Source organism: Ptychodera flava, chromosome 9 (assembly GCF_041260155.1).
Source record: "Ptychodera flava strain L36383 chromosome 9, AS_Pfla_20210202, whole genome shotgun sequence".
Lineage (NCBI taxonomy): Eukaryota > Metazoa > Hemichordata > Enteropneusta > Ptychoderidae > Ptychodera > Ptychodera flava.
Genome location: NC_091936.1, coordinates 31,143,692 through 31,170,355, shown reverse-complemented (window position 1 = coordinate 31,170,355; position 26,664 = coordinate 31,143,692). Strand labels below are relative to the sequence as shown.

The window sequence follows — 26,664 nt, the reverse complement described above, 5'->3', positions numbered from 1 at the left end:
GAAATTTATCATTTGCAATAAAAAGGAAATATTTGCAGTAGCCAGGCAACTGTTTTTACTTTGGTGACCAAAAAGAAACAAATAAGAATAAGTACTGCTGATGAACAAACACCTATGAATGAGCATGGTGACATGCCTTGTTACCATATATGGTCGTATGCAAATTTTAAATGACCTAGTAACCTTAAATGATAAGGCTTCACAAAGCTGTACATACTGTAACATTTTAAATTTTTATGCAACTGAAGTCATGAGGGTTCTTTCAGTAGAAACCTGAGGAAGCAGCCATTGTGTGGAGTACATTACAAATGCATTTGTATTGACCTTGAATGCTGTTCTTTTTCAAGAATTTCAAAATTGTCAGTTTGTAGATAAACACAATTGTAAGGAACCAAAAGGCTGAGTAGATTGTAATCCTACAATTTATCTTGTAATGTTTTCCAGGATTTGCATGATTCAAGATGTGGTGATGGTATTGTTGATGCTGAGGAAACGTGTGATTGTGGAACTCGTAGTCCTGAGGTAGCTATTTTACTCTTCTTTTGTTATGTATTTGTTTATTACCGTATTGTATTTTGTAGTAATTTTTTTTTTTCAAACGGTACATAACTTTTTCATATTGTGCTGACCATGGTTGGACACCCAGTATGCAACTGAAGCTTGGCATCTGACATATACTTTGTTTGGTTGATAAGTTGTTTATTTAATTGAAAGTAGAAGTTGAATATAAAATGACAAACATTAGAAATGAAATGTACATGAGATTGTGTGAATCTTATTCAGATAGTGTAAACTGTATTTGTGTACTGATTTAAATCAGGTTCAACTTGTCTTTTACTGTCTTCTCCATTATACAAAGACGTTTAGCAAAGCTATTGGTAACATATGTCTTTTTCAAAAACACCAGCATAGGCTAGCTTTAATTTAATTCCAAATAGTTTATTAACTGTACAACTTAATCAGTGCATGTATGAGGAAAGATACTAGTACGTGCCTCAAAATTGAAAGGCGAAAACTTTTGCACACATTTTCCTCAAGGAAATTTGAAACCACTGCCTTTCAAAATCAAGAATAAAAATCAGGGGTCACAGCGTGAAATTCAGTACTACAGAAACAAATTACCTAAACAGTATTTGAAATTCAAAATTGCTGCCAACCCAAGCGAAAATTCTTTGTGGAAAAATTCAATTCAAATTCATTCTGATTTTCAAAAAACTACAATGGTGAAAACTTAACTTAAAATGAGCTTCAAAATACACCCCTGCAAACAGTAGACCTAAAAAGTTTGGGAAAATCTGAGGGTTGGAATAGCTGTTCCTGAGACGCATTCTACCTCAATAACTACATGTTTTTTTCTCCTTTTTCCAGGAATGTCCGTGCTGTGATGTATTCACATGTCAATTGAAGAATGGATCTGTTTGTGATTCCCTACAGCAGTGCTGTACTGAGGATTGTCAGGTATAATTCACTGACTGCTGATATGTAGCTTGATTAATCTACAAACGTACAGGTGCAACAGAGCATTCCTAAATTGTTTAACTGGTTTCTTTGAAAACCTGAAAGTCTTCCTATGGTACAAATTTAATGGTAGACTGACTTGTAGCAACTGCAGATATTTTTCACTTGATATTACTAATTAAATATTCAAGTATCTGACAGTTAAATTGGATTGTACAGGCCATAGCAAACTTGAAATGATGAAATTTATAGTCAGAAAATATTTATTTTGATTTGGGTTCATGATAATATGCTTTGGTTTATTATTATTTAATCTCAGATCAAGATTTATTACTGTAGTTATTAACTATCATGACATTTAAGATCAGATTAATTGTCATTTGTGCATTTTTTGTGCATATTATTATTATTATGTGGCCAACTATCTTCATGTCTGCATCTGCAATAATTAACTATGAACACAGCATTTAGTTAACTCATTCAGAACAAGTAAGGGTGATTTAATTTGTTTTTGCAGTTCAAATCAGCTGGCAGTGTTTGTCGAGAATCAAACTCTGAATGTGACTTAACTGAAAGCTGTGATGGAGTGACTGCAGAGGTAAGAGACAGGCCTCTTTTTCTGTGAAATGCAAACACTTTTAAGATTCAATTTGATATCCATAATTTTTTGTACTCTTCAATACTGGTCTTCTAATTTAAGTTCATTGCTCAATATTCAACATTTACTTCACAAACAGAAAATAAATATCATCAGATATTATCTTATTTTCTTTGCTAAACTATTTTGGTATATGATTTTAGGAATAGACAGTCTATAAAGTGCTGTTTTAAAGGTTAATGAATGTTCTGAACTTCACCATTGATAATGCCTAATTATAAGTTGATTTGCATACTCAACAATGCTCATTAACATACTTTGCATAAATGAATATAATTATTGAGGAAATTGGACACCACATATGACTGTCAAAAGTATTTCTCATACTTTAACCACCAAATGTGTTTTTCTGTCTTTAGTGCCCAGATGATGAAAACTTCCCTGATGGAACATCTTGTGGTAACAACCAGGTATCTATTGTTTCATCCATTCATCATTCATGCCCACTTACACAAGTACAGCTTATATGATGAGTCTGAGTGGCGTCTGTATGTCTGTATATTTGTGGGTATGTGCGGATGTATGTCCGTCACACACAAAGGCTCCCATACCGCCAAAGCTACCATCTCAGTATTTTGTGTACAGGTAGATGTAGGGGTTGAGATGTGAATTTGTTCAAATGAACATATCAGTGTCAAAAATGTGCAAATGAGGTAAGAAAAAGCGAAATCCTGAAACAGGCTTGAAACAGGCTTACTCCACTGACTTGAATCATTTCCTGTCATTGTTTATGAACTGTTACATATTAACAGACCTGCTCAAACCATAGACAGTAGAGGGGAGGAAGACCGTCAGTAGAGGGGAGGAAGACCGTCTATGGTCAAACTAAGGGGGGCTAGCTGCCTTTCTGCTATGCATGTTGCTAAAGTTGACCTCCAGTACCTAAAGTTTCAGACCTTAATTACTTTTGTCATTCTTGTTTTTCTGGTTTAAATATTTCTTGTTGTTTTTCTGGTTGTACTGTGCAGAAATCATTGTCATAACATCAACGTAGAATTTTCCTGCACTGAACAGATAGAAACAACATTTATTGTTGATCTTTGGTACCCATACTGGTATGTACCAATTCTGATCAAATTTGAGCGACACCGTATAATTGCGGTATTTTTTTTGCTGCTGTAAATTTTCCAGGTGCCTTAAATTTAAAGGCAGTTGTCTCCAAGATCTATTAATAGATACTGATAGACACTTCAAAAGTCCATTTGACAACTCTGCCATGGACAGTAACTTACTTGTTTAACCTCGTATTTGTAGGGATATTGCTACCAGGGACAGTGTCCTCTATTACAAGACCAGTGTGAATTCCTCTATGGAAGTGGTAAGATATTTTTGATAACTTCCTATAATGAAACCATATAAATAATACCTTTTGTCAGGATCTGCATGCAAATCATTTCCTCCAAAGTTAGTTATTTATTTGATTCTATTCATTTCAGTTTAACGTAACTTGAGTTTTCCCAAAACTGGATAAGTTAGAATAAACATCACTGTAGGAATATGAAAATTGAAAACAAGAAAATGTAACGCTGTTATGTCTGTGCCATCATCAAATATAATATATTGGAATTGAAGATGTGTATTGTCACTTTGTAGGTAAATTATAGACCTCAATTTGTTCCTTTGCCATAATTAAACTTTGAAACATCTTGATTGTGTTAGATTCAAGCTGTGGTTTTTGACAACAAGTAGATCCTGCTTATCTGAAGAGTCTTTCTTCTTTTTATCATAATTAATTTCTGCAGAAAGTACCGTTGCACCACAGATATGTTTTGACACCAACGTACAGGGCCATGTAGGATATGGTCACTGTGGCCTGCACGGAAGTACTCTAAGAGCAGAACCTTGCGATATTGCGTAAGTATACAGTGACATAATGGATGACATAACAGAAACAACAGATATTTTATCTATATTTTGCCCCAAAAAGTTCTGGCAAAACATAGCTGGGAAACTTTAAAATTACTTAAAGTTGTATATTTTGCTTGAAATTGCAGCAGTTATTGGTAATTTTTAGCTGGGCTGAAACTGGCAGCTTCCATAGAAACCACCCTTCACAGCAGGGCTGACGTGCATTGTACATCAACTGTGGTTTTTTATGGTACATCTATGAGTTTGTGTTAGTTGATATACAGTGTAAGTGAAGCCCGTGTTGAATGAGTATTTTTATTTGAACATTGTCAGTCTTTGACAAGCTGGAAGTCAATGATGAGTTTTGCAATTTCATGTAAACTGTCAGCAACTTGAGGCAAATTTTAAAATGTCCCAGCTGTATACCACATGGCCAACTGGGATAGCTTTTGTAGTACCAATTTCAAAGGTTTGTGGAGCAATATTTTTTAATTCCCAGCATATTGAAACATTTTCTGGTCATAATGTATTCATATTATTCTTCTAATGTTATCCTGCCTAATAGGAATGTGATGTGTGGAACTCTGAAATGTGTGAATGGATCAAATCTATTTTTCAACGAGATCCAGGGATTGCAAATTTTCAGCTATGCTCTATCTGATGGCAGCAGAACATATCAATGCCGGTGAGTTTGTGAAATATTAAACAATTACTTGAAAATATATTATGTCTTTCAGCACTCCTTGAAATGAAAATTGTACTATATTTCAAAGTGCATTTGCTATTCTTAAACTTATCCTGATCTTTTTTTTGACACTAATATGTAGATCCATGAGCACAACGTTTAATGAGCTTGCCTCCATGTATGGCATTGGTATGGTATCTGATGGAACCAAATGTGGAGAGGGACAGGTAAGCGTAGCTTTACGTTTTCCCATTCAAGATTGCATCATTTTGTACTGCCAAGAATGTTGCAATGAATTTTTACTGGGTATGATAGTGATCCATTTAAGTCTGTCATCCAGCTTGATTGAACTAGTGTACTGCATCATCATTACATCATCATTTTTATCAAAAGTGAGCTGCATTTTAAAATAAAGATATTATCTTTATGAAACTTAGAAGGCATGGAAGGAATTTAATAAGATGTCCAGAAAATATTTCTATAAGAGTTAGATTACTTTTCACTGAAACCATGAAGGCTTACCTGTGTGTATTAAATTTGTACCTGCATAGCTTCGTTTCACTGCCAGAAGTGAAGTTATATTTCACTGCCAGAAGTGAAGTATAAACACTTTCTTCACATAACTTGCCATATCTTATTGCATTAAATGTTTTTAACATTACAGATGTGTCTTGATGCAGAATGCGTTGACATACCTAAAGCCACTACACCTGAAATCACATCATTACCTCCAGAACTTTCAACTTCATCGTCTGTAACACCGTCAGGTATGACATTGTTAACTTCCAATACTTCCGTAACTGATGATTCAGACCTGATAAAGTCTATGTCCACAGTACCTAGTAATTTGCCTGAAGATAACATTACCGTTAAAAATAGGACAGAGCGGCATGTTCAGACGGAGTTCTCCACCTCAGTAGACTCTACACAGTTTGGGCAGGACTCTTCAACTAGCTCAATATCAACAGTTCACCATTCTATAGAACATCTGTATCGAGTAAACCTTCACAAAAATCACTTACCAATACACCAGCTACAAGTACATCACCAAATGACACGTTTCCCAGATCCACGTCAGACCCTAGCACATTCTTAATAACATCAGTGCCAACATCAGCCATTGCTTCTGACCATGCCAAGACTGTAACCTCTGCTGCAGCACATGTGACAACTGTAATCACTCCAGGTTCCCAAACTACATTTTCAAGCACCCCATCACTATTAACAACACCTGCAACTAGCTCACCACTTCCAAGAACCACATCAAGTGCATCAGCATCTACTACGTCAAAATCCGCCACTTTGGCGTCTACCACATTTTTAAGAACATTATCAGTCCCAACAACATCTGAAAAATCTTCATCAGCCCACATCATGTCTGAAACCACCTCCTCAGCCACCACCATAACTGAAACTACTTCAGCAGCCTCTACCACATCTGCAACCACTGCACAATCACTTGCTACATTGGCAACCACCTCATCATTGCCTACCACAGCAGAAACAACTGCAACAGCACTCACTACAGAAGCAACCACCTCATCAGTGCCTACCATAGCAGAAACCACCTCATCAACATCCTCTGTAATTGAGACTACCTTATCAGCACATACTACATTTACAGCTACTTCATCTGTGCCCACCAGGGCTGCAACACCTGCACAGGGTCTTCCTACATCAGCTGCTAATTCATTGGCTCCCACTACTTCTGCAACTTCTTCATCAATGTCTAGCACATCTGAGACCACCTCATCAACCACCGCCATATCTGAAACTTCTAAATCTGCAACCACTGCACGATCACTTACTACTACACTGGCAACCACCTCACCATTGCCTACCACAGCAGAAACAACTGAAGCAGCACTTACTAGAGTAGCATCCACCTCCTCAGTGCCTACTTATACTTCTGAAAATGCCTCATCACCACCCTATGTAACTGAGACTACCTTATCAGCACATACCACATTTACAACTACTTCATCTGTGGCCACCAGGGCTGCAACACCTGCACAAGGTCTTACTACATCAGTAGCTAATTCATTGGCTTCCAACGCTTCTGCAACATCAGTTTCTGGCACATCTGAGACCCCCTTATCAACAACCACCGTATCTGAAACTTCTAAATCTGCAACTACTGCACAAGCACTTACTACTCTGGCAACCAAATCACCATTGCCTACCACAGCCGAAACAACTGCAACAGCACTTACTACAGTAGTAACCACATCTTCAGTGCCCACCACTTCTCAAACCGCCTCGTCAACACCAACCATAACTGAAACCACTTCATCAGATACAGCAACATCAGATATAACTTCTCTAGCCTCTACCATAACTGTAACTACTACACAAGCTGTTTCTACATCTGCAAATACTTCGCCAGCTCATAGCACGTCTGCAACTACTTTGCCAGCTCATAGCACATCTGCAACTACTTCACCAGCTCATAGCACACCTGCAACTACTTTGCCAGTCCATAGCACATCTGCAACTACTTCACCAGCTCATAGCACATCTGCAACTACTTCTCAAGGTCTTACCACATTAACAACAAATTCTTTGGCTCCTACCACTTCACAAACTACTTCATCAGAAATTGCAACATCTGAAACAGTCTCATCAGTCATGACCACATATGAAACTACTTCAGTGGCTGCTTCAACACCAAGAATGACACAATCAGCTCCCACCACACCAGCAACAACTGCATCAACATCAATGACTTTGTCCCCGTCTACCACATCTGAAACCATCTCTTCAAATGCCACCAAGTCTGAAACTACCTCGGCGTCGTCATCTGTAGCTACTGCGCAAACACTTACTAGATTGGCGACAACTCCATCCTTGCCTACCACAGTAGAAACAACTGCATCTACACCTACTACATTAGTAACTACTTCATTAATTGGTACCACTCCTAAAATCACTTCATCAACACCCACCATATCTGAAACTACTTCAGCTCCTACAGCTTCTAAGATGCCTTCATTTGCCTCTACCAAATCTGCAACTACTGAACAAGGTCGCACTACTTCTGCAACTACTTTATCAGCAACTACTTCACAAGCTCCTACCACATTAAGAATAACTTCATCAGCTCTGGCTAGCACCTCTGAAACAACCTTATCAACCACCACCGTAGCTGCACCTACTTCACTAGCAGCCACTGCATCAGCTCACGCAACTACTAAATCAGTACCTGCCACATCAGCAACTGTGTCATCAGCTGCTGGCACATCTGCAGCCACTGCATCAGCCCCCGCTATATCTATGACTCCTGCATCTGCTGTCACTGCATTCCCCGAAAATGTTGCAAATGATACTGCAGAGGTCAGTGTCTTTAATAACAATCAGTCTGATTCTTTGTCGTCTTTGTTTGTTCATACATTATTATCTTCAACAGCTGTCCCCTCACAACCTGTTTCGACTGCTGTACAAGACCTATCAAGTACATTGCAAACATCAGAGGTGACGACAGGAGAAGCCTCAACTATTGCTGTTGTAGATTCAACAAGTGCAGCCATGACTGAAGCACATACTGAAAGTGCTGATGCTACCACCACACAACATCCAAGAGCTGCAACCACCAGCCGGAATGACCCAGTAACTACCACTTCAACAACACCACAGTATACTGGCAGAGTCACTACAAAAGAGATACCTGTAACACCAACACTTGCAGCTGCAACTGAAGGTGATGAAGTAACCACCAGGCAACCAGATATAAAACAGCTGATCAAAAGACTACTGAAGGTGTTGCATTAACAACACAGCAGCCAGATATTGTGACAACAGTTGAAGTAAGCACAACACAAAAACCAGACATTGTAACAACCAAACAAGACATTGTGACAGGTATTGCTGCAGTGACTACAAAACAATTAGATATTGAAAAAACTGAAACAGCCAGCATTACTCATAATGTTGCAGTTACATCGCAGCAATCAGATACTTCAACAACAAATGAAGAGGCAACAACACCTATTGCTGAATTAACTACAAAACATACTGTTATCAGAACATCTGAAAGTGCAACAACAAAACAAGATGTGACAAGTGGTGATGTAGATGCAAGCAAACAACCTGTTATAACATCTGAAATAGAAGCAACAACTGTTGCTGCTATGATAACAACCAAACAATCAGATACTGCAACAACAAAACAAGAAGATGCAACAAGCGGTGATGTAGTTACAAGCAAACAACCTCTTATCACAACATCTGAAGGTGAAGCAACAACTGTTGCTGCTGTGGTAACAACCAAACAACAAGCTATTGCAACAATAATACGAGAGGATGCAACAAGTGGTGAAGTAGGTACAAGCAAACAACCTGTTATCACAACATCTGAAAGTGAAGCAACAACTGTTGCAGCTATGGTAACAACCAAACAATCAGATACTGCAACAACGAAACAAAAGGACACAACAAGTGGTGATGTCATTACAAGCAAACAACCTGTTGTCACAACATCTGAAAGTGAAGCAACAACTGTTGCTGCTGTGTTGACAACCAAACAACCAGATACTGCAACAACAAAACAAGAAGATGCAACAACTGGTGATGTAGTTACAAGCAAACAACCTCTTATCACAACATCTGACAGGGAAGCTACAACTGGTGCTGCTGAAGTAACAACAAAACAATCAGAAATTGTAACAACAAAACAAGAGGATGCAACAACTACTGATGTAGTTACAAGCAAACAACCTCGCATCACAACATCTGAAGATGAAGCAACAACTGTTGCTGCTATGGTAACAACCAAACAACGAGATACTACAACAACAAAACAAGAGGAAACGACAAGTGTTGATGTAGTTACAAGCAAACAACCTGTTATCACAACATCTGAAAATGAAACTACAACTAGTGCTGCTGTAGTCACAACCGTACAACAAGATACTGCAACAACAAAACAAGAGGACACAACAAGTGTTGATGTAGTTACAAGCAAACAACCTGTTATTACAACATCTGAAAGTAAAGCAACAACTGTTGTTGCTGTTGTAACAACCAAACAACAAGACACTGCAACAACAAAGCAAGAGGAAACGACAAGTGTTGATGTAGGTACAAGCAAACAACCAGTTATCATAACATCTGAAAGTGAAGCTACAACAAGTGCTGCTGTAGTGACAACCAAACAACAAGATACTGCAACAACAAAACAGGAAGATGTGACAAGTGGTGATGTAGTGAGAAGCAAACAACCTGTTATCACAACATTTGAAAATGAAGGTACAACTAGCGCTGCTGTAGTGACAACCCAACAACATGATACTGCAACAACAACACAAGAGGAAACGACAAGTGGTGATGTTGGTACAAGCAATCAACCTGCTATGACAACATCTGAAAGTGAAGCTACAACAAGTGCTGCTTTTGTGACAACCAAACAACAAGATACTGCAAAAACAAAACAGGAAGATGTGACAAGTGTTGATGTAGTTACAAGCAAAGAACCTGTTATCACAACATCCGAAAGTGAAGCTACAACTAGCGCTGCTGTAGTGACAACCAAACAACAAGACAGTGCAACAACAAAACAAAAGGAAATGACAAGTGGTGATGTTGGTACAAGCAAACAACCTGCTATCACAACATCTGAAAATGAAGCAACAACTGTTCCTGCTGCTGTAACAACCAAACTACAAGACACTGCATCAACAAAACAAGAAGATGTGACAAGTGATGATGTAGGTACAAGCAAACAACCTGCTATCACAACATCTGAAATTGAAGCTACAACAAGTGCTGCTGAAGTGACAACAACAAGACCAGATCGCGCTACAACAAAACAGGATGTGACAAATGTTGATGTAACTACAAGCAAAACACCTTTTATTACAGCATCTGAAAGTGAAGCAACAACTGTTGCTGCTGTTGTAACAACCGAACAACAAGACACTGCAACAACAAAGCAAGAGGAAACGACAAGTGGTGATGTAGTTACAAGCAAACAACCTACCATCACAACATCTGAAGCTACAACTAGTGCTGCTGTAGTGACAACCCAACAACAAGATACCACAACAACAAAACAAGAGGAAACGACAAGTGGTAATGTAGTTACAAGCAAACAACCTGCTCTCACAACATCTGAAAGTGAAGCTACAACAAGTGCTGCTGTAGTGACAACCAAACAACAACACACTGCAACAACAAAACAAGGGGAAACGACAAGTGTTGATGTAGTTACAAGCAAACAACCTGTTATCACAACATCTGAAAGTGAAGCTACATCAAGTGCTGCTGAAGTGACAACCAAACAACAAGATACTGCAACAACAAAACAAGAGGACGGAACGAGTGGTGATTTAGGTACAAGTAAACAACCTGTTATCACAACAGCTGAAAGTGAAGCTACAACTAGTGCTGGTGTAGTGACAACAAAACAATCAGATATTGCAATAACAAAACAAGAGAATGCAACAATCAATGATGTAGTTACAAGCAAACAACCTATCACAACATTTGACAGTGAAGCAACAACTGTTGCTGATATGGTAACGACCAAACAACCAGATACTGTAACAACAAAACAAATGGGCAGAACAAGTAGTGTTGTAGTAACAAGCAAACAACCTGTTTTTACGATGTCTGAAACTGAAGCTACAACTGTTGCTACTGCAGGAGCTGAAACAACAAAGCAACCCACAATGGTTACTACCCTGGAGCAAAGAAATGCAACTGATGCATTCATTACACAACAACCTGAAGTAGGAACAACCAGAGTATTTATGAATGCTACTGCAGCAGCTGAAACAACAAAGCAACCAATAGTTGCTACTACTCTGGAACAAAGAAATGCTACTGCTGTTGGAACCACACAACAACCTGTAGTAGGTACAACCAAGGTGTTCCTCAATGCTACTGCTAAAGCTGAAACAACACAGCAGCCTGGAATGGCAACTACTGTTCAGCAAAGAAATACAACCGATGCAATGAAGACCACACAACAACCTGACATAGGCACAACAAAGGTATTGATGACTGCTTCCGCAGTAGCTGAAACAACACAACAACCAAGAATGGCAACTACTCTTGAGCAAATAAATGCAACTGATGCAATGAAGACCACACAACAACCTGAAGTAGTCACAACCAAGGTGTTCCTTAATGCTACTGCGGCACCTAAAACAACAGAGCAGCCAGGAATGGCTTCTACTCTTGAGCAAAGAAATGCAACTGATGAAATGAAGACTACACAACAACCTGAAGTAGTTACAACCAAGGTGTTCCTCAATGCTACTGCAGCAGCGGAAACAACACAGGAGCCTGGAATGGCTTCTACTCTTGAGCAAAGAAATGCAACTGATGAAATGAAGACTACACAACAACCTGAAGTAGTTACAACCAAGGTGTTCCTCAATGCTACTGCAGCAGCGGAAACAACACAGGAGCCTGGAATGGCTTCTACTCTTGAGCAAAGAAATGCAACTGATGTAATGAAGACCACACAACAACCTGAAGTAGGTACAACCAAGGTGTTCATGAATGCTACTGCAGCAGCAGAAACAACACAGGAGCCAAGAATGGCAACTACAGTTGAGCAAAGGAATGCAACTAATGTTATGAAGACTACAGAACTACCTCAAGTAGGTACAACGATGGTGTTCATGAATGCTACCGCAGCAGCTGAAACAACACAACAACCAGAAATGGCTTCTACTCTTGAGCAAAGGAATGCAACTGATGCAATGAAGACTACACAACAACCTGAAGTAGGTACAACCAAGGGGTTCCTCAATGCTACTGCAGCAGCACAAACAACACAACAGCCTGAAATGGCAACTACTCTTGAGCAAAGGAATGCCACTGAAGCAATGAAAACTACACAACAACCTGAAGTAGGTACAACTAAGGTGTTCCTCAATGCTACTGCAGCAGCGGAAACAACACAGGAGCCTAGAATGGCAACTACTCTTGAGCAAAGGAATGCAACTGAAGCAATGAAAACTACACAACAACCTGAAGTAGGTACAACCAAGGTGTTCCTCAATGCTACTGCAGCAGCAGAAACACAACACAACAACCAGAAATGGCTTCTACTCTTGAGCAAAGGAATGCAACTGATGCAATGAAGACTACACAACAACCTGAAGTAGGTACAACCAAGGTGTTCCTCAATGCTACTGCAGCAGCAGAAACAACACAGCAGCCTAGAATGGCAACTACTGTTGAGCAAAGGAATGCAACTGATGTAAGGAAGACCACACAACAACCTGAAGTAGTTACAACTAAGGTGTTCCATAGTGCTACTGCAGCAGCGGAAACAACACAACAGCCTAGAATGGCAACTACTCTCGAGCAAAGGAATGCAACTGATGCAATGAAGACTACACAGCAACCGGAAGTAGTTACAACAAGGTGTTCCTCAATGCTACTTCAGTAATGGAAACAACACAACAGCCTGGAATGGCAACTACTCTTGAGCAAAGGAATGCAACTGAAGCAATGAAAACTACACAACAACCTGAAGTAGTTACAACCAAGGTGTCCCTCAATGCTACTGCAGCAGCAGAATCAACACAGGAGCCTAGAATGGCAACTACTCTTGAGCAAAGGAATGCAACTGATGCAATGAAGACCACACAACAACCTGAAGTAGTTACAACGAAGGTGTTCATGAATGGTACTGCAGCAGCAGAAACAACACAACAGCCTGGAATGGCAACTACTCTTGAGCAAAGGAATGCAAGTGATGCAATGAAAACTACACAACAACCTGAAGTAGTTACAACAAAGGTGTTCATGAATGCTACTGCAGCAGCCGAAAGTACACAACAGCCTAGAATGGCAACTACTCTTGAGCAAAGGAATGCAAGTGATGCAATGAAAACTACACAACAACCTGAAGTAGGTACTACCAAGGTGTTCATGAATGCTACTGCAGCAGTGGAAACAACACAACAACCTAGAATGACAACTATGCTTGAGCAAAGGAATGCAACTGAATCAATGAAAACTACACAACAACCTGAAGTAGGTACAACAAAGGTGTTCATGAATGCTACTGCAGCAGCAGAAACAACACAACAGCCTGGAATGGAAACTACTCTTGAGCAAAGGAATGCAACTGATGCAATGAAGACTACACAACAACCTGAAGTAGGTACAACAAAGGTGTTCATGAATGCTACTGCAGCAGCAGAAACTACACAACAGCCTGGAATGGCAACTACTCTTGAGCAAAGGAATACAACTGATGCAATGAAGACTACACAACAACCTGAAGTAGGTACTACAAAGGTGTTCCTCAATGCTACTGCAGCAGCAGAAACTACACAACAGCCTAGAATGGCAACTACTCTTGAGCAAAGGAATGCAACTGATATAATGAAGACCACACAACAATCTGAAGTAGTTACAACTAAGGTGTTCCATAATGCTACTGCAGCAGCGGAAACAACACAACAGCCTAGAATGGCAACTACTCTCGAGCAAAGGAATGCAACTGATGCAATGAAGACTACAAAACAACCTGAAGTAGGTACAACGAAGGTGTTCATGAATGCTACCGAAGCAGCTGAAACAACACAGCAACCAGAAATGGCTTCTACTCTTGAGCAAAGGAATGCAACTGATGCAATGAAGACTACACAACAACCTGAAGTAGGTACAACCAAGGTGTTCCTCAATGCTACTGCAGCAGCAGAAACTACACAGGAGCCTAGAATGGCTTCTACTCTTGAGCAAAGGAATGCAACTGATGTACTGAAGACTACACAACAACCTGAAGTAGGTACAACAAAGGTGTTCCTCAATGCTACTGCAGCAGCAGAAACTACACAACAGCCTAGAATGGCAACTACTGTTGAGCAAAGGAATGCAACTGATATAATGAAGACCACACAACAATCTGAAGTAGGTACAACTAAGGTGTTCCTCAATGCTACTGCAGCAATGGAAACAACACAACAGCCTGGAATGGCAACTACTCTTGAGCTAAGGAATGCAACTGATGCAATGAAGACTACACAACAACCTGAAGTAGGTACAAAGAAGGTGTTCCTCAATGCTACTTCAGCAGTGGAAACAACACAACAGCCTGGAAAGGCAACTACTCTTGAGCAAAGGAATACAACTGATGCAATGAAGACTACACAACTTCCTGAAGTAGGTACAACAAAGGTGTTCATGAATGCTACTGCACCAGCAGAAACTACACAAAAGCCTGGAATGGCAACTACTCTTGAGCAAAGGAATGCAACTGATGCAATGAAGACTACACAACTTCCTGAAGTAGGTACAACAAAGGTGTTCATGAATGCTACTGCAGCAGCAGAAACTACACAACAGCCTGGAATGGCAACTACTCTTGAGCAAAGGCATACAACTGATGCAATGAAGACTACACAACTACCTGAAGTAGGTACAACAAAGGTGTTCATGAATGCTACTGCAGCAGCAGAAACTACACAACAGCCTGGAATGGCAACTACTCTTGAGCAAAGGAATACAACTGATGCAATGAAGACTACACAACTACCTGAAGTAGGTACAACAAAGGTGTTCCTCAATGCTACTGCAGCAGCAGAAACTACACAACAGCCTAGAATGGCATCTACTCTTGAGCAAAGGAATGCAACTGATGCAATGAAGACTACACAACAACCTGAAGTAGGTACAACTAAGGTGTTCCTCAATGCTACTGCAGCAGTGGAAACAACACAACAGCCTAGAATGGCAACTACTCTTGAGCAAAGGAATGCAACTGATGTAATGAAGACTACACAACAACCTGAAGTAGTTACAACTAAGGTGTTCCATAGTGCTACTGCAGCAGTGGAAACAACACAACAGCCTAGAATGGCAACTACTCTCGAGCAAAGGAATGCAACTGATGCCATGAAGACTACAAAACAACCTGAAGTAGGTACAACGAAGGTGTTCATGAATGCTACCGAAGCAGCTGAAACAACACAGCAACCAGAAATGGCTTCTACTCTTGAGCAAAGGAATGCAACTGATGCAATGAAGACTACACAACAACCTGAAGTAGGTACAACCAAGGTGTTCCTCAATGCTACTGCAGCAGCAGAAACTACACAGGAGCCTAGAATGGCTTCTACTCTTGAGCAAAGGAATGCAACTGATGTACTGAAGACTACACAACAACCGGAAGTAGTACTACAAAGGTGTTCTTCAATGCTACTTCAGTAATGGAAACAACACAACAGCCTGGAATGGCAACTACTCTTGAGCAAAGGAATGCAACTGATGCAATGAAGACCACACAACAATCTGAAGTAGGTACAACCAAGGTGTTCATGAATGCTACTGCAGCAGCAGAAACAACACAACAGCCTGGAATGGCAACTACTCTTGAGCAAAGGAATGCAACTGATGCAATGAAGACTACACAACAACCTGAAGTAGGTACAACGAAGGTGTTCATGAATGCTACTGCAGCAGCTGAAACAACACAGCAACCAGAAATGGCTTCTACTCTTGAGCAAAGGAATGCAACTGATGCAATGAAGACTACACAACAACCTGAAGTAGTTACAACCAAGGTGTTCCTCAATGCTACTGCAGCAGCAGAAACAACACAACAGCCTGGAATGGCAACTACTCTTGAGCAAAGGAATGCAACTGATGCAATGAAGAGTACACAACAACTTGAAGCAACTGAGGTGTTCATCAATGCTACTGCAGCAGCTGAAAACACACAGACAGCCAGGAATGGCTTCTACTCTTGAGCAAAGGAATACAACTGATGCAATGAAGACTACACAACTACCTGAAGTAGGTACAACAAAGGTGTTCATGAATGCTACTGCAGCAGCAGAAACTACACAACAGCCTGGAATGGCAACTACTCTTGAGCAAAGGAATGCAACTGATGCAATGAAGACTACACAACTACCTGAAGTAGGTACAACAAAGGTGTTCCTCAATGCTACTGCAGCAGCAGAAACAACACAGGAGCCTAGAATGGCAACTACTCTTGAGCAAAGGAATGCAACTGATGCAATGAAGACTACACAGCAACCCGAAGTAGTTACAACCAAGGTGTTCCTCAATGCTACTTCAGTAATGGAAACAACACAACAGCCTGGAATGGCAACTACTCTTGAGCAAAGGAATGCAACTGATGTAATGAAGACCACACAACAACCTGAAGTAGTTACAACTAAGGTGTTCCATAATGCTACTGCAGCAGTGGAAACAACACAACAGCCTAGAATGGCAACTACTCTCGAGCAAAGGAATGCAACTGATGCCATGAAGACTACAAAACAACCTGAAGTAGGTACAACGAAGGTGTTCATGAATGCTACCGAAGCAGCTGAAACAACACAGCAACCAGAAATGGCTTCTACTCTTGAGCAAAGGAATGCAACTGATGCAATGAAGACTACACAACAACCTGAAGTAGGTACAACCAAGGTGTTCCTCAATGCTACTGCAGCAGCAGAAACTACACAGGAGCCTAGAATGGCTTCTACTCTTGAGCAAAGGAATGCAACTGATGTACTGAAGACTACACAACAACCCGAAGTAGTTACAACCAAGGTGTTCCTCAATGCTACTTCAGTAATGGAAACAACACAACAGCCTGGAATGGCAACTACTCTTGAGCAAAGGAATGCAACTGATGCAATGAAGACCACACAACAATCTGAAGTAGGTACAACCAAGGTGTTCATGAATGCTACTGCAGCAGCAGAAACAACACAACAGCCTGGAATGGCAACTACTCTTGAGCAAAGGAATGCAACTGATGCAATCAAGACTTCACAACAACCTGAAGTAGGTACAACGAAGGTGTTCATGAATGCTACTGCAGCAGCTGAAACAACACAGCAACCAGAAATGGCTTCTACTCTTGAGCAAAGGAATGCAACTGATGCAATGAAGACTACACAACAACCTGAAGTAGGTACAACAAAGGTGTTCATCAATGCTACTGCAGCAGCAGAAACAACACAACAGCCTGGAATGGCAACTACTCTTGAGCAAAGAAGTGCAACTGATATAATGAAGAGTACACAACAACCTGAAGCAACTGAGGTGGTCCTCAATGCTACTGAAGCACTTAAAACAACAGAGCAGCCAGAAATGGCTTCTACTCTTGAACAAAGGAATGCAAGTGATGCAATGAAGACTACACAACAACCTGAAGTAGTTACAACCGAGGTGTTCATGAATGCTACTGCTGCAGCAGAAACGACACAGCAACCAAGAATGCCTTCCACAGTGGAAGGAAGAAATACAACTCCAATGGTATCAACAAAGACTACAATAACTGCTGGTGCTACAACAAAGAGTTCAACCACACCAAGCATGACAACAATGGCTGCAACAACATCTAGTAGAACAACCAAAGCTGCAACCACTCCAAGTGTGACAACCAAAGGTGCAACCACTCCAAGCATGACAACCAAAGCAGTAACCACTCCGAGGATGTCAAGCAAGCTTGCTACAACTGCCAGTATTACAACCAAGGCTGCAACGACTCAAGGTGTGACAAGCAAAGCTGCAACCACTCCAAGCATGACAACCAAAGCGGCAACCAGTCCAAGTGTGTCAACCAAGCCTGCAACATCTGCCAGTGTTACAACCAAGGCTGCAATGACTCAAGACATGACAACCAAAGCTGCAACCACTCCAAGTGTGACAACCAAAGCGTGCAACCAGTCCAAGTGTGTCAATCAAGCCTGGAACAACTGCTAGTGTTACAACCAAGGCTGCAGCGACTCAGGGCATGACAACAAAAGCTGCAACGACTCCAAGTGTGACAACCAAAGCTGCAACCACTCCAAGCATAACAACCAAAGCTGCAACCAGTCCAAGTATGTCAACCAAGCCTGCAACATCTGCCAGTGTTACAACCAAGGCTGCAATGACTCAAGACATGACAACCAAAGCTGCAACCACTCCAAGTGTGACAACCAAAGCTGCAACCACTCCGAGTGTGACAACCAAAGCTGCAACCACTCCAATTGTGACAACCAAGGCTGCAACCACTCAGAGTGTGACAACCAAAGCTGCAACCACTCCAAGTGTGACAACCAAAGCTGTAACCACTCCAAGTGTGACAACAAAAGCTGCAACCACTCTAGGCATGACAAGCAAGGCTGCAACCATTCCAAGTGTTACAACCAAAGCAGCCACCACTCCAAGTATGTCAACCAAGCGTGCTACATCTGCCAGTGTTACAACAAAAGCTGCAACCATTCCTGGCATGACAACCAAAGCTGCAACCAGTCCAAGAATGTCAACCAAGCCTGCTGCAACTGCCGGTGATACGACGAAGTCCCATACAACTGCAGCTGCCATATCATCAGTGCTGATCTCTGATTCTGCAACGACTGACACTGGCTTCATACCGACAACCATTGATGGTGTCACCACGATGACAACCACAGCTGCAACAACTACACCTCCTGAGCCCATCTTTATCATCGTGTTCATCAGAGATGGAGTGACAGATGAACCTGTGCAGGGTGCCGAGGTTATACTCCTGATTGACAAAGAAATTAGTAGCATACGAAGCACCAACGTCAATGGCATGACTGTTCTGCAAGTTAAGGGTAGCGTTACGCAGGCGTTCATCATATCGGCTTCAAGTGATGGCTACATGGATAATTCTATCCTTGTGACAAAATATGATTCCACAGGTAAGTTGTACTTTTCTGGTGCCAGTTTTTCCTTCAAATTTCCCGCTCATTCATATGGTAAAGGATAATTCATCACTTTGTGAGTAGTTGATGCTTTGTTGTACCACTTGGAAAGTTCAAAAAATATGTCTTTTATACTTTTAATGAGTTTCCAAATGATGCATATGCCTTTTTCCCTCTGATTAGAAAATCTTTAAATTAGGAACTACGGCAAAATTTAACTTAATAAAAATCCTTGTGATCAGTATAGCCCTCAACCAAATGCTTTCCCTTTACAGACCAAAGAAATTCGTTTATCTCACTGCACATGTCAATCTTGTTGCTATAGTTGTCTGAATAAATTTTAACTTTTCAACATATATTCTTAGTAGTTTGTACAGCTTACCTATAGACCAACTACACAATGTACAGTATTTGGACAGTCTTGTCCCAATATCAGAGTTGATTACTACACCAAATATATCCACAAAGACATTAGTATTACAGTTTTTATATTAAGAAAGAATATTGACTTTTCTGAACAAAAAACAGTTCTCCTCGGGCACTGTACATATTTTGTGAGAAATTAACAGCCACCATACTTATTTCTATGTTATCTGCAGAAAAAAGTTTTTTCTAATGATCATATTTTCAATCCACACAGTGACATTGAAGTTACTGCAAGTCCAAGCAGCCCAGCTTGAAGTCATGCAGAATGCCGTCTTTGTAACAGCTGAGAAGACGGGTAAGACAATAAATTTGCTTGTATATGGGAAATTTACCAATAAATCAACTGAAATAAGTATAAATGGAATTGAGCCATGCAAAAGACTGGCTATTTAGTGTTCAAAATAGCTTGCCTGTATGTATTAGAACACATTGTTTGTACGTAAATAAAGCTCAGATAAATGAAGAAAAGTGACAAATTGTACAGTTCTGAAACAGTTCAGTTATCACAGTCACCATACTTGATGTCAGAATTATTGTAAACATTCCTGATTTTGGCAGGTTTTTATTTCGGTAGTTGGATCTTATGAGCTCAAACAAACAACATTTTTTTGTGCAGACCTAGGATGAGAAACAAACCTTTTTTTAATAATTGCTGTTCTACTCTTCCAGTTGATGGGCAGTCAGCTGTGGTGGTGTTTGACACCAGCTTGGTACCGCCCTACGTCACTGACCCAAGCCAGATGACCGCATCCGTAACCATGGCCGAGTCCGCAGACTACGTGCCGGCGCTGGCTCTGAGATCACCAACCAGTGGCAACCCCATACCTCTCAATGTGACCTTCCACGGTGCCATGGAAGTATCCATCATGGACAATTCCAGCAGCAGGAAAGTTCCCATTTCGGGGAGTGTTGAGATGTACCTACCGCTCGCTCGAACCGTGGAGATCATAGACCGAGAGAAAGTATCAGCGTGGTACTATGATGAAGAAGAAGGTAAGTTGTCATTTCATTATAAATGAAGTACAGCTTACAGGCGTGTGTTTTTACCCTTGGGTCTCACAAAAACTAAAATGGTGAAAATTTTTCATACTTCAAAAGATTTAAAATGAGCCCCCACGAGTGGTAAACCAGAAAAGTATTGGAAAAATTTTAGAGTCTCAATATATGTGAGTGAGGTGCACTGTACATTAATTTGAAAGAAAACTTTTGATACAAACTGTGGATATACTGATTATACTTGAGGTCATGATTCATTCTTCAAACCCATTTCTTTTGTCATTTCAGCCATCTGGGTTAAGAGCGGATACGGCAGAGTGTTTGAGTATGAGGGCTCCCTAACTTGGTATTATGAAGCACCTCATCTGTCATGGTGGATGGCAGCTGATGAGAAAGTAACAGAGAGTAAGTCATCACTGCTTTGGGACCTTGTCCATGAATTTCCTACATTATATTGTATTGTTTGATGTGAACTCCACCAGTTGTGGAGGAAGTGGGTCTGTTTCATTGAGACTTGACCCTTTCACCACCATGGTTTGTCCCAAATCCATTGTTTTCTATGGTAAAGTTGGACCTGTACACAGGGAACTGGGGGTGAAAGGGTTAAAGGGCAAATAGCTTTAACTTTTGATGATTTTTTTCACTATTTTTGTGTTGTATATCAAGTATGGTATTTCATACTCTACACATCACACAATGGTCACAGAGAATTACTTTAAAGTAAAACCATCAAATATTCTCTAAGTTTACAGTTGTAATTTCCTTTTTTTTTTCATCTTTTCTCAAAGGTGTTTCAGAAAGAATAACTATGGAAGAGTTATCATTTGATGTTTTAATCATAATTGCTATAGTTGCTGGAGCCTTGGTTCTATGTGTCTTCAGTCTGGTGGTCTACAGATTATGTTGTCCGTAAGTATCTCTCATTGATTGGATCTAATATTCTCTATTGCTAAATTTACCCACAACCAATCCCCCCAACCCTCCAGCCCCCATGATAGAGCAGACACATTTCTATACAGTGTCTGAATTGTCCTCAATTCAAATCCTGAAATGCCACTTTCACTTAAAGGGACAAAGTCGACCATTTTTCATGAATTTTGTTTGATATGAACTACTACTTATAATGTTTGACATGTTGAATTAAATGAAACCATGGTGAAAATGAAATAATGATCATGACCATTAATTCATTTTTACTATGGTTTCATGTATCGTATCTAAAATCTGGGTCGAATATATGCATGGTCACCCATTCATTCAGTATCTTTCAACATGTCAAACAATATAAGTAGTAGCTCGTATCAAACAAAATTTATGAAAAGTGGCCGACTTTGTCCTTTTAAGGTAGAACGCATCTTGAAATCTACAAAATTAAACTTTTGCCCAAAACTTTCCTCATGGGAACTTTAAACTGCTCTCTTTCAAAATCAAGAATAAAAAAACAGAGATCACAGTTCAAAATGTGATACCGGAGTAATAAATTTCCCAATCTTTTCCGAATCTTGAAATTCAAAATAGCCGTCTGGTCTCTGTGGTAACTGTATAGGGTACCCTAAACTATCATCATCAATTTTCACAAAAATAAGCCATTGCAAACTATTGATTCTAAGAGCTTTGAAATTAGCCCCCCACAAGTGGTGGCCGAAAATGAAGATTAATCGTAAAAGTTTCAGAGTCTGGATATCTGTCGATCCCTTTAGGCGCATTCTACTGTAAAGCTGTTGTCCTTTGTTCATGATTTGAACAAAATTTACCAAGGTTTTATTCAGGTACTCGCCTATGGTGATAACTGCCAACTCAAATTTTCCTCAACATTTCTAACAGCATTTTTGGAATGTTGCTCACTGAATAGAAATTGTTAAATTTACCGTGATAAGAAAATGTAAAATATTGTTATCATCTCCATGAAGTCAGTGTTCACAGTCATTTGCTTAAAGTACTCATGAACCAAGAATGCCAGATAATACTTAGAGACGATCAACTAATCTTCAGAAAAAAATACAGTGGAGAAGGTTTGACTGAACAAAAGGTTAAGTAAGGTTCATGGCCAAGAATATATCAAGGTCCACAATCTCCTTTAATGCCCATGAAAAGTCTTGAAAAGAAATGTAATCCTGGCTTTGTGACAAAATATTTAAGATTTTTGTTTTCTCAATGGTTTGAATTCTCAGATGTGCTCGCAAGAAGAGGAAGCGGCGACCAGAGTTGTTTGATAGACGCAACAGTGACCTGATACTGAACATGCCGGATACCTACGTTAACCACGGCGTATATCACGCCGACATGTCAGTGGACTCTAAGTCACCCAGATCATATGATGTGCAGAATGATCAGAACTTGAACACCTCAAGCAGTGGACAAAATAATATAGGACAAAACTCGCCAGTAGTTATGGTGTCCAAAACTAATCAAAGTGCAAAGCCGAAAGCCGAGCTGTATTACTCACGAGATGAAAACACTGAACAGTCAGAAGAAGAAGGATGGATTCTTTAAGATTTATCATGAAATCTTTTGCTTCATCTGAGCATCACGCTCCTCCCCCTTGATGAAAATGTATCGATCCAAAATATGGAGCGTTCAGTGTCAAAAAATCTGTTAAAATGAAGACAATAACTTCCCACCTTCTGTATATCAAAGCTATTTATTTTAGAAATGTCTTCAAGCCATCGTAAGTTTGGAGTAAATTTTGAGTCATGTGATTCAAGCTTTTCAATTTGTGGCATCTCATTAGCATATGAATGTTATCTTATTCAGTAAGTTGTATGTACCACCACCGTGTTGTAATTTATTGGAAGAGGGAATCGAGAATTGCAACAAAATATGTTTGATCAAGAATATTCATCAAAATTGGGGAGGTGGGGGGGGCAATCATTAAGCTGAAAACTACTTCACTTCCTGGTGCTACCCAAAGACCAAATGGTGAAAAAACAACAATGACACATAAAATTGATGCGTTGTTGTCGGAGATGGAGTTGTCAAGTTCAGTATCACTGTTTCAACAATCAAGAACTTTTTGAATTTCATTTTATCTAAGCTATTGCAATCTTTTTTTTCAGTCATCAATGCTTATATCAGGAAAATTCTGGATTTGTATTAAATATTAGTAAAATCATGGTGAAATTCCTTCCTGAAAACTTTTGAAAATTTTTCAGAATTTATAATGTACCGGAATGCCGGTGTTCTATTTTTATGATGCTACCTCCAATGATAAGGAAAAAAATGCAGTCTGTGTTATATATTGCCACAAAGCAATCTTTTGTCATAAATCATGAAAAATTAAAAATATGACAAATAGAAGTCATTATTATGCACCCAAGTTGCAGACATCCCATACATTAGTTATGGCTTTAGTACTTAAATAGATCAAGTCAAATTTGATGATGCAGATTTTACGATTTTCAAGGTACTCATACAGAGATGCTGCGATTTCATTGGTACTATTTATTGATGTATTTATTGGCAAACTTATTCTTAAATAGGGTTGTAAGAATCAGTGAATTTGATGAGAGATGTATTTTAATGAATTCAGAAAAAATGCAAATTGTACTGAGCAAGATATTGTTATATTTATCCAAAGATTTTACAATCAGTCTGTACAGCTTTTCTGAGATGATGCAAAAATATATGTATCTTAATATGGTTCCATTTCTGATGAACCATAGATGGAAAATTTTGGGAGTTTGAAATTCATGAACTGTGACAGTATTTTTAAGAAGCATAGAGTGACTTCTGTATATTTTTGTACAATTTCATAACTTGAACAGATCCGTAGTATTTGTATAATGCTCTGAATGGGCTAAAATTAATGAAAGTATGGAGTAATTTGGAGCCGTTCAACCTACTTAATAGACCATGTTCCGAACCGCGCGAGACATCCGAGATATCGCGAGAATATATGGTTTGCAGTGGACGCGTTCTCGCAACACAGGACAAACTGCGTAAAACAGGACAAGTCGCTAATTACGTTAAACACTGCATAAAATATATGAAGTTGCAATCTTTGCTCAGTTCTGCACGTTTTCTAGTGTCATACAAAGTTTGGCTTGTATTACTAAGCTGGAAACCTGTTTCTACGGGCATGTATTAAAGTCTCGCGAGATCTCGCAATCAGCGGAACATCGTCTATTGAACCAAACACAACACATCCGATGAGGCATGTACTTATTCTATAGTGTTGGAAATAACTTCACAGAACTGAACAGACAGCAAAGCTGTAACTCTTTGTTAGAATTATGGTATTTTCATAATTCAAAATATGCCTATATTTTTGTATATCCAGCAAATTGTTTAAAACAGTATTATTCTAAAAATTTTTTGTATTGTATTGGGTGTTCAGGGAACAGTGGAACAGACTTTATGTGGGTTTACTACTAACGCATTTATTGCCATATATTTCTTCCACTCTTTTTGGGGAGCAAAAAAATTGACAATTTTGATGTACTATTATCTGCTTGATAGGAATGCATTAGGGTGTCAATTTTTGATTCGATTCGTATGTTATGCTTTCAAGGGAGTATCTCAAGATCTGGATCGATTCTTCAGGTCTTTAGATCATGTGTCCACACAGGGTCCGTATGCTCCTGGGCTGTCCTTGAATTTGAAAAGCCTTTAAAAAGTCCTTGAAATGACCTTGAAAAACCATGAAATGATCAGTTATGATATTGAAAAAATGATATGTAAAATGATGTATTGATGAAAACATGATATCTGATTTAGTATCTTTGACCATGAAATGTCCTTGAAAATTAGAGAGAAAATTGTGGAAAATCTTTGAATTTTGAGTGACTTTGAATGTATGCACCCTGTCTGTACTGTAATTACTTCCGGCATCATGTAATTCCAGAGATAATCGTCGTATCCACTCTACATTCCAATCTCCAGATAATGTATTCCGGTAACTGGAAAAATAGAAATGATAAGCAGAATTATATTTTTTTTGAACTCGGAACGGAATGGAGTCAACATATCGCTGTAAAAGTCAGCAGTGTCTATGATGCTTTTTTGTGGACATAGGAAACATTACAGAGTATACTTCTGGTAATGTGTAGTTGTTTTCAAATCCTGTATCTTGACAATGTATGCAATTCTGTCTATCTTGATCTAATTCTGTACAGAAAATGAACATTTATTGGGATGTGAGATGTATTCATAATTCTGAAACTGTATTTACACCTTTCTTCCAACAGTGTTTACTCAATTTAAAAATTTTCAAGATAGCAATCGTTGTTCATTTATAATTATTCTTCATTTGTAATAGTCATGGACATTGGCTCTGACACATCACAAGTTTTTTTTGTCCTGGGCATGTTACAAGAAAGAATTAGTAAAAAATAGCTGAATTTGGCTATTGGAGTAAAATTTTACTTTTGTCAGGGAACAGTTTTGGTTTTTCTGTAAACAATGAAAAGAAAAGAAGACCAAAAATCAGCATTCTGCTTAAACATTTTTCTGCTTGTATACGTGACACCCCTATTGTTTGTCAGTGGTATGACCCGTCTGTCAAAGGTTGTCACAAAACTAGTGGCGTAGATCTTAACCTGAACACATACCAGAGTTCAGAGAAGATAGACATGAACCACAAGAATATAAGCCAATTTGAATTAATGGATTTTCAGGAACACTTATTTTGTCATGTAAGTTCTGTATTTATTGAATGAATGCTTTGAAATTTTTCAAAATGGGCAATCAGGCAGCTTTTTTTGATGTGGAAGGGAAGTAATTTTTCAGCATTATCATATCTGGTGAATCATGTATTTTTGTATTTACACTGTAAATGATGCACATTAAATACAAGTATTGTATTATAATATTGCAATCTAGCGTTTTTGTTTCTGCAACTGCCCTTTGTATTCTGAAGCTACAGGGTTAAATAGTGCCCTCTAGTGTTAGGGAATGTTATACCCACGGAATTTTGTTGTGTGTACAATCCTAGGTCCATAGGTGCCACAAATAGT

General features: G+C 39.4%; 6 protein-coding genes across 7 annotated transcripts in view; 5 read left to right on the top strand and 1 right to left on the bottom strand.

Moving 5' to 3' along the window:
• Nucleotides 1-8,417, top strand: part of LOC139140641 (zinc metalloproteinase-disintegrin-like EoMP06) — a 33,782-nt gene extending 25,365 nt beyond the window's left edge. The window contains exons 15-24 of the mRNA XM_070710011.1: nucleotides 445-522; nucleotides 1,369-1,458; nucleotides 1,976-2,056; nucleotides 2,476-2,526; nucleotides 3,371-3,434; nucleotides 3,859-3,970; nucleotides 4,530-4,649; nucleotides 4,792-4,876; nucleotides 5,314-5,416; nucleotides 8,056-8,417. Of these exons, the coding sequence (XP_070566112.1) occupies nucleotides 445-522; nucleotides 1,369-1,458; nucleotides 1,976-2,056; nucleotides 2,476-2,526; nucleotides 3,371-3,434; nucleotides 3,859-3,970; nucleotides 4,530-4,649; nucleotides 4,792-4,876; nucleotides 5,314-5,416; nucleotides 8,056-8,417 (1,146 nt within the window). The remainder of the gene's footprint in view (nucleotides 1-444; nucleotides 523-1,368; nucleotides 1,459-1,975; nucleotides 2,057-2,475; nucleotides 2,527-3,370; nucleotides 3,435-3,858; nucleotides 3,971-4,529; nucleotides 4,650-4,791; nucleotides 4,877-5,313; nucleotides 5,417-8,055) is intronic.
• Nucleotides 4,903-6,415, bottom strand: LOC139141271 (uncharacterized). The gene is made up of 2 exons (XM_070710896.1): nucleotides 5,672-6,415; nucleotides 4,903-5,046 (listed from the first exon to the last, which is right to left on the bottom strand). Exons 1-2 carry the CDS (start codon nucleotides 6,413-6,415, stop codon nucleotides 4,903-4,905), a joined length of 888 nt encoding a protein of 295 aa, XP_070566997.1.
• On the top strand, nucleotides 8,414-12,764 carry LOC139140640 (mucin-22-like). Its single transcript, XM_070710010.1, has 2 exons — nucleotides 8,414-10,699; nucleotides 10,865-12,764. Exons 1-2 carry the CDS (start codon nucleotides 8,777-8,779, stop codon nucleotides 12,737-12,739), a joined length of 3,798 nt encoding a protein of 1,265 aa, XP_070566111.1. The 5' UTR covers nucleotides 8,414-8,776; the 3' UTR covers nucleotides 12,740-12,764.
• Nucleotides 12,765-13,049: 285 nt separating this feature from the next.
• Nucleotides 13,050-16,360, top strand: LOC139141269 (mucin-4-like). The gene is made up of 2 exons (XM_070710895.1): nucleotides 13,050-15,671; nucleotides 15,923-16,360. Exons 1-2 carry the CDS (start codon nucleotides 13,050-13,052, stop codon nucleotides 16,358-16,360), a joined length of 3,060 nt encoding a protein of 1,019 aa, XP_070566996.1.
• On the top strand, nucleotides 16,349-18,338 carry LOC139140644 (mucin-22-like). Of its 2 annotated transcripts, none has more exons than XM_070710015.1 (2): nucleotides 16,349-17,051; nucleotides 17,430-18,338. In XM_070710015.1, the coding sequence occupies exons 1-2, from the start codon at nucleotides 16,383-16,385 to the stop codon at nucleotides 18,336-18,338; spliced, it is 1,578 nt and encodes a 525-aa protein (XP_070566116.1). In that variant the 5' UTR covers nucleotides 16,349-16,382. The 2 variants fall into 2 exon arrangements, with proteins under 2 accessions (XP_070566116.1, XP_070566115.1); XM_070710014.1 differs by having other exon boundaries at nucleotides 17,304-18,338.
• A 31-nt stretch (nucleotides 18,339-18,369) lies between these two features.
• On the top strand, nucleotides 18,370-26,517 carry LOC139140643 (mucin-22-like). The gene is made up of 6 exons (XM_070710013.1): nucleotides 18,370-19,285; nucleotides 19,929-20,009; nucleotides 20,384-20,707; nucleotides 20,999-21,115; nucleotides 21,499-21,619; nucleotides 22,882-26,517. The coding sequence occupies exons 1-6, from the start codon at nucleotides 18,370-18,372 to the stop codon at nucleotides 23,201-23,203; spliced, it is 1,881 nt and encodes a 626-aa protein (XP_070566114.1). The 3' UTR covers nucleotides 23,204-26,517.
• The last annotated feature ends 147 nt before the right edge of the window (nucleotides 26,518-26,664 follow it).

Bases quoted from the DNA above. Each gene is read 5' to 3' on its own strand.
- LOC139141271 (XM_070710896.1), bottom strand. From the start codon at position 6,415: ATGGCGGTGGTTGATGAGGTGGTCTCAGATGTGCTAGACATTGATGAA. The intron at 5,047-5,671 runs GTAAGTGATTTT...TTTAAAATGCAG, and splicing joins TACTTGTAGCTGGTGTATTG to CTCACTTTTGATAAAAATGA.
- LOC139140644 (XM_070710014.1), top strand. From the start codon at position 16,383: ATGAAGACTACACAACTACCTGAAGTAGGTACAACAAAGGTGTTCATG. The intron at 17,052-17,303 runs GTGTTCCTCAAT...GGTACAACCAAG, and splicing joins CTGAAGTAGGTACAACCAAG to GTGTTCATGAATGCTACTGC.
- LOC139140640 (XM_070710010.1), top strand. From the start codon at position 8,777: ATGATAACAACCAAACAATCAGATACTGCAACAACAAAACAAGAAGAT. The intron at 10,700-10,864 runs GAGGAAACGACA...ACAAGCAAACAA, and splicing joins ATACCACAACAACAAAACAA to CCTGTTATCACAACATCTGA.
- LOC139141269 (XM_070710895.1), top strand. From the start codon at position 13,050: ATGGAAACAACACAACAGCCTGGAATGGCAACTACTCTTGAGCAAAGG. The intron at 15,672-15,922 runs GTGTTCCTCAAT...GGTACAACCAAG, and splicing joins CTGAAGTAGGTACAACCAAG to GTGTTCATGAATGCTACTGC.
- LOC139140643 (XM_070710013.1), top strand. From the start codon at position 18,370: ATGACAACAAAAGCTGCAACGACTCCAAGTGTGACAACCAAAGCTGCA. The intron at 20,708-20,998 runs GTAAGTTGTCAT...TTGTCATTTCAG, and splicing joins GTACTATGATGAAGAAGAAG to CCATCTGGGTTAAGAGCGGA. The intron at 21,620-22,881 runs GTAAGTATCTCT...TTGAATTCTCAG, and splicing joins GTCTACAGATTATGTTGTCC to ATGTGCTCGCAAGAAGAGGA.